General features: G+C 38.0%; 1 protein-coding gene across 2 annotated transcripts; it reads right to left on the reverse strand.

Moving 5' to 3' along the window:
• Nucleotides 1-4,969: 4,969 nt before the first annotated feature.
• LOC143856420 (ethylene-responsive transcription factor WIN1-like) lies at nucleotides 4,970-6,358 on the reverse strand. 2 transcript variants are annotated; one of them, XM_077366627.1, is made up of 3 exons: nucleotides 6,129-6,358; nucleotides 5,843-6,021; nucleotides 4,970-5,681 (listed from the first exon to the last, which is right to left on the reverse strand). In XM_077366627.1, exons 2-3 carry the CDS (start codon nucleotides 5,920-5,922, stop codon nucleotides 5,147-5,149), a joined length of 615 nt encoding a protein of 204 aa, XP_077222742.1. In that variant the 5' UTR covers nucleotides 5,923-6,021; nucleotides 6,129-6,358; the 3' UTR covers nucleotides 4,970-5,146. The 2 variants fall into 2 exon arrangements, with proteins under 2 accessions (XP_077222742.1, XP_077222741.1); XM_077366626.1 differs by lacking the exon at nucleotides 6,129-6,358 and having other exon boundaries at nucleotides 5,843-6,090.
• Between the last annotated feature and the right edge of the window lie 373 nt (nucleotides 6,359-6,731).

A 6,731-nucleotide genomic window follows, 5' to 3' on the forward strand; every position in this document is an offset into this window, starting at 1 on the left:
TCTGCATAAAATTTTTTTTTTTATGAAGCTAGAGACATTTTATACCCGCCTTATGGCTTGAGTAGGGCTTTTGTTTTCCTTGTTTATCAGCCTTTTCCCACCCTCTCCTCACTCGGCCCTGTTTAGATAGCAAGAAAAAATATTCTTGGGATTTTTTTCTTTTCATGATTTCGTAAAAAATTAAGGACTATGGTTGATATAGAGGGATATTATCATAAATCAAGGGCCGCTCTAAATAAAAACTGAATACGATTTATTCAAGTTATATGTTTTGGGGGTTGATAAATTTGCCTCCTTTTGATACGACATCGGTACAACCAGTACTCACTCTCTCTCTCTCTCTCTCTCTCTCTCTCTCTCTCTCTCTCAACATGATGCCTAGGTGGGGCCCAACACCTGAATTATTCACCCATACTTATTGTGACAACCAATACTCTACTCTCTCTCTCTCTCTCTCTCTCTCTCTCTCTCTCTCTCTGAACATGAACCCTTAGTGGAGCCAACAATGAATGGTTTAGATCTTCGGAGAAGGTAAACACCATAAAAAAGTGTATTTAAAAAAAAAAAAAAAATTACTTGTGCTTACTTCATTCGAAGATCGAAACAACCAGTTACTCCAGAAGCTTAAGCTTTATGAGCTGATATTATTTAATCATTTATACTTCAACACTTTGTGCCCCTATTTTTCTTCTATTATCTTTGTGAATGTTTTATGTATAAAATTTTCACTTATTTTTCTTCTCTTTTTAATTGGTTGCTGAGTACGGTATACCTCTCTCTCCTACTCTCTTTGTAAACACACCTCTCCCCATAAATATCTCCCAAGCTTAAGCTTTATGAGCTGATATTATTTAATCATTTATACTTCAACACTTTGTGCCCCTATTTTTCTTCTATTATCTTTGTGAATGTTTTATGTATAAATTTTTCACTTATTTTTCTTCTCTTTTTAATTGGTTGCTGAGTACGGTATACCTCTCTCTCCTACTCTCTTTGTAAACACACCTCTCCCCATAAATATCTCCCTCATTACTCTCTTTTTTTTTGTACTCTGCATTCCCTTTCTCTATAACTCTTCTCTCTCAACTACAAATCTTTTTTATCCAATTAATAGTGACGAAATATTTTCAATTTAATTTATTTTATGGACTCTGTCTTAACACATTACTCCATATCTTTTATCCAATTTATAGGCCACGTTTCTTTCGTAAAATAAAATGGGCATAAAACAAAATTTACACCCATTTTCTACTTTAAAATGGGGTGTAAAATTTTTTTTACGCATATATCTTATAACAATTTAGTTCCTTTTCTAAAAAATAGTAGTGGTACATGCTTTGCCATGGACAATGTTGCATTGCATGACTGGGCCGGGCCGGCCCTAATTGACCCTAGTGCAAATACCTGTTAAGAGTGCCAAAAATAAAGCAACCACTTATCATATAGAACAAAATGATCAATAAACAGAGAAAGGGAACAAAATAAGACAATATGAATTCAACAACATGACGGGCAACAGAGACAATTAATAATAATAATCTAAAGAAACATCAATCCAAGATAATAGAAAACATTAGCAAAAGAATAATGCACAGATGGTTCAATTCTATAATAGAAAACTTAGGGTCGGGCCGGGTCAGGGTACCCGAGGCATTAACCCAGAACCCGACCCGACCTGAGTCAAGGTCTAAAAAAATGAACCCTGACCCGTCCTCAGGATTGGAAAATCCAGCCCTGACCCTGTTCGGGCTCAGTGCGGGTCACTGACAGGGCCAAACTTGCACCCGTATATAAGCCGCATATTAGGCTTTGGTTGCGGGATGTAAAGTTTCGGTATTTTTCTTAGCTCGGAGAAAAAGTATAAACAAGATTTTGTAACCTTGATATCGAGATAGTGAGACTCTCTTCTCAAGTGGACCTAGGCACATGTTAAAGTATAAAAGATTACAAAACGTCTTCTCCGACAGCTTAAGCTTTTGGAGTAACTGGTTGTTTCACATGGTATCAGAGCCAAAGGTCCTGAGTTCAAACCTCCTTAACAACAAAATTCCACATGTGATGGCCAAACCCAAAAGAGGGGCGACATGTGCCACATGTAGGCCAAACCTAAAATGAGGGGCCACGCATCAGGGGGACTGGTCTCCAACAGCTTAAGCTTTTCGAGTAATTGGTTGTGAATGAGTAAATGGTTGTTTTCACAGCACATAACCGAACTACTTAACTCTTGTATTTGTTTTGTTATGCGCGTTTGTGTTTCTTGGACCTCTTCTTGTCATTTTTGCACATCAAATTTGATCCTATTTTTTTTATTAAGAGATCTTTTGGTTTTGCACACATAATATATTAGAAAAATTTACACATCCATATCATGAGTGATTGATTCTACTAAAATAAATAAATAAATTACACAATATGTGTTTCAATCCCATATATGTTTTCTACAATATACCTGACATGTATATAAAGAGATGGATTTCGCAACATCGGAATATCCACTTCTCAAATGGTGAAACTGAAGTTTACACTAGCCCAAGATCCACACCAGAAGTAGAAGAAGAACAAACATCAACAAGATGCACTCCAATATATGCATGATAGCATAACAGCACTACAAGATAAGAACAATAGGAAAAAGAAACCTTCAAAACATAAAGAAATGGTGTAAGTTTGGCACTTTGCTTCAAATCACAAGCTTACACACAAGCAAGCCTCAATGGAGGTCTTCCTTGTTGAGAATCTCTACAAAAAATTCCAACAAAAATAAGTAAATGAAGATTAGCTTAGTCAATGAAAAATAGAGTTAACGGCTTAGGGAAGTAGGGGTGCAACTCAGGTCGACTCTTTGGAATTTGGGTTGAGTTTTTACCGTAAAATTTGGTCAGGCTTGGGTTGATTCCAACTCATTTTTTCAACAAAAGCTCAGCCCGACCAGACCCAAGTTGCACCCATATAGGGAAGTAGTGGTGGGTCTGAAAATCTGGAGACTAAATTGCTTAGGGAAGTGGTGGCGGGTTTGGAGTTTCAAGTAGAGTTTGAATTTGAAATAAGAGGCAAGTGGGAAGACTGAGGAAAAGATGGAGCAAACATGTGCAATTTAGCCCAACAAAATGACCAAAATATCCATGTACACAAAATTACAATTTTGTCCACACAAAATTACAATTTTGTACAATTTTGTCCTCACTACATCTCTCAATATTAAAAGGGAAATGATATATGCGCCAAGTGTTTCAATAAACATGCACTCCACTTGTTTGTCGTGTAGTATTTAAAGGGTTTAAAGAGCTCTTTGAGAACCGTAATATCCTCTGAAATCGCTTTAAATACTACACGACAAACAAGTGGAGGGCCTGTTTATCGAAACACCTTAGCGCATATATCATTTCCCTAATAAAAATAAGGGATTTGCTAGCGTCCATCGCAAATGGTCTGTTGCATGTCAGACCAGCCACACAAGCTCACTTTACAGCAGCTTTTGTCTTCATTCATGAGGTGGCTCATCTGACATGCAACAGACCAGCTGAATTGGACGCTAGCAAATCCCTAAAAATAAAAAATAGAATTTGAAGTAAACGAAATAAGTTTCCAAAAATACACTTTAAATTTTACAATGTACTCATCGTAAAAATTAAAATAATGAATGCTTGATCTATAATAGAGGCGTGGAAGTGAATATTGAATGGGAAAAACCTGTCTTGGATGCCCTTTTGGCCTCTCCAAACCGGCTGAATTTTATTACTACTATGTAATTAATTACTTAGCCAGTACACCTAAAGATAACCAAATTAAGTGCCACTTTTCTCTCAACCAACACTAGCAAATTACCCTTTTAGTGTTGATGCATTATGTTTCTGAGCATAGAACTAAAAAGGCATCGTTCTGAATAATAAATATAGCACATTGATGATTAACCAACTACCTAAGTTGTCCCCACTCATATTTTGTCTTCTAGCACTTTGTCAAGAGTCCACTCTCCCTGATCCGAATCCCCTTCACATGAGCTATGTTGGAGCAAAAATGGGAACCCTACTCCAACCAAGGAGGCTCATACATTAAAGCCTTCCCTTATCTATCAATTTCTATTGAATCTAGGATGTGGGGTTGGGGAATGTGTTTATATTCTAGGTGTTGTATCAATCTCAATGATATTGTAAACTATTAGAAAGATTTCATAGCAAAGATAGTCCCCAACCATTTTTAGTGTCAATTAACATTCCTTCATTAGCCATTGAAGTTATAATTAGAGTAACTTGAGCTATACAAATGGGTATGTCTGGTTATGAAAAGGAATTTCAAAGCAATCATGCTTTGCTTTGTGTCATTTGTTGGGTCTCTTTTGAAGAATCGACTAATTGCCCGTAAGAAGGCAACTAATCATTTATCAAATCTAGAAGCAGCAACATAGAGGCAATTGGTTGCACATCGATTAAACCAACACTCCATGATAAAGACCGCAGATCTAACGGAATGAATATAAATCATCAATTAGTCAAATATAATAATTATTATTATTGTGCAGATTTCTTATATTCTGGTAGTGATTCATCACCCAAACAGACAAATGTGTGTGATATATTGCTTCCAAATAGCCTTTTGTGTTCGATTTGCAAATGAGATTAATTTAAAACAAAATTATTTGCAAGTAAGGACCTATTTCAATGCCACCATAGACGCCCTAAATCTTCTTTCGGGGTGACTACTGTCAAGCCTTTTTCAAGTTGATGAGACCAAACCTGTTGACGCGAAAAAAGCAAAAATCTCACATTGGAAAAGTGAATGAATGTGAAAGGGCTTATAAGGACTTGGGCACCATCTCGTTAACAAGTAGCTTGTGAAAATCCCTCGGAAAATCTTGTAGTTCCCACGTTGCTACCGTTTGTTGGGGTTCCCGCGAAAAAAGCAAAGAGGCCATATTGGAAAAGTGAATTAGAAAATTAAACAAGAAGACGAAAGCGAACAAATAGAGATATGTAAAGAAGATAAGGTCAATAACTTCTTACTTGCATGTGTCCCAACGGAAAAACTATATAGTATATAATTTCGAAACTTAGCTTGTTCTTTTACATAGGTATACAGAACATCAAACAACTGTATTAACACTTATTACTCTGAACTACCCAGCATAAGAAAAGCTATATGATGGGGGCTACATATGAAAGCAACCCTCTCCTTCCAACAATTCAGGTGGAGAAGGAGGAGGACTTGGACAGTTCCGATTCAAGAGCTCTTCTATCATTTGTAAGGCAATTCTCTCCTCCTCCTCCTCCACGCCCTCTCTGGCGCCACTTGCCGGAGTTGCCGTTATCTCCGGTGAATGCGACATTGCCATAATTTGATCACTCTTCTTCCCGAGCTCGACCCTCATCACCCATTTGGAATCCGATTGGGGCCCTGCACGCTTCTGCCATATCCCTATGTGGGAGTTCTCAGTATCCAGCCTCAGGCACATGAGCGATGGTGATGGGGCCATACAACACCGCCGGAGCTTCGCATTGAGGATAGAAGATAGACCCGCAGGAGAAGTTGGGGAATTGTCGCTGGAAATTGTCTCTCCGGCAGGATTCCGAACAATTGGGAAGTTGGTCTTTGCATTGCAACCGCTCATTTGCACGGCGGCCTCGTCATAGGCTCGAGCGGCCTCCTCTGCGGTCTTGAACGTGCCGAGCCACACCCTCCTCTTCCTATGACACAGTTAAAAAGAACATGACATGAAGTTGGTTAGGATTATATAGAATGGCTTCACATTTTCAAGCTTATGATAATTCGAAAAGAATTAACAAATACAAAAGCTTATGATAATTCAATTTAAGTACATATAGTTGGATATTTAGAGTGCACTTACAGTAATGGGTGGCGAATTTCTGATACCCAAGAGCCCCAGTGGCGTTGCCTCACCCCTCTGAACTTCTTTGATTGTACCATGTTGTATGAAAAGACTAAAAATATCAGTAGAGAGAGAGAGAGGGTCCAGAGCGATTTGGCTTTGTTCCGGGATCTTAAACAAAGTACAATGTTGCAGAGCTGAAACAAAGAGGACAGATTAATCTGAAGGGGTCTGAAAAGTCATACAAGAAAGAAATATTGTCGGTGAAATAAAAGCTTCAGTACTTGAGTAATTAAAATACCACCTAAGTCTAGCATGATAACTCAGTACATGCCTATGACACATCCCCATGACCCCATTCAAGGAGGAAGAGAATCGAAAATTCTAGCCTCCCTAGCTACACTCTCTTGCTAGCCTAAGAGCATGCGGTATGGTTTTTTCTTTGGTAGGTAAACTGGGATCAAACCCCGACCTCTTGGCTGAGGAACAAATTCTTTTACCAATGAGCTAGAGGCTCAACCCCTAAAAAGGAAAAAAAATTATATTGTTTACAATAGGAATTTTGTTTTCCATGTTTTTCCTCATCCCATGCTCCCCTCACTCACCACGCCATCATCTCATCTCTCTGACTCTCTCTTAGGTGAGAAAATATTCCATGATTTTTTTTTCATGGTCAGCCAACACATGTGTCAATCTTGCAAAAAGTAAACTTTATTAGGTATTAGGGTTGTTTAACATAGGATATCTATTAGAGGTGGCTATACTAAATTACTAAGGAAGCGATCACCAACAGGCGAGAGGTAAAGAAAATGAGGAGGGGAGGATTTTTAGATTTTTTAAAAAAGGCAAAGAAGACAAGCTAGTGAGCTTGAATCCCAATGAATTGCAGAAAACACTGGAAAATTGC

The sequence above is a fragment of the Tasmannia lanceolata genome, unplaced genomic scaffold (assembly GCF_043159265.1).
Source record: "Tasmannia lanceolata isolate RefF3 unplaced genomic scaffold, GAP_Taslan_0.1 ptg000023l, whole genome shotgun sequence".
Classification (NCBI taxonomy): domain Eukaryota; kingdom Viridiplantae; phylum Streptophyta; class Magnoliopsida; order Canellales; family Winteraceae; genus Tasmannia; species Tasmannia lanceolata.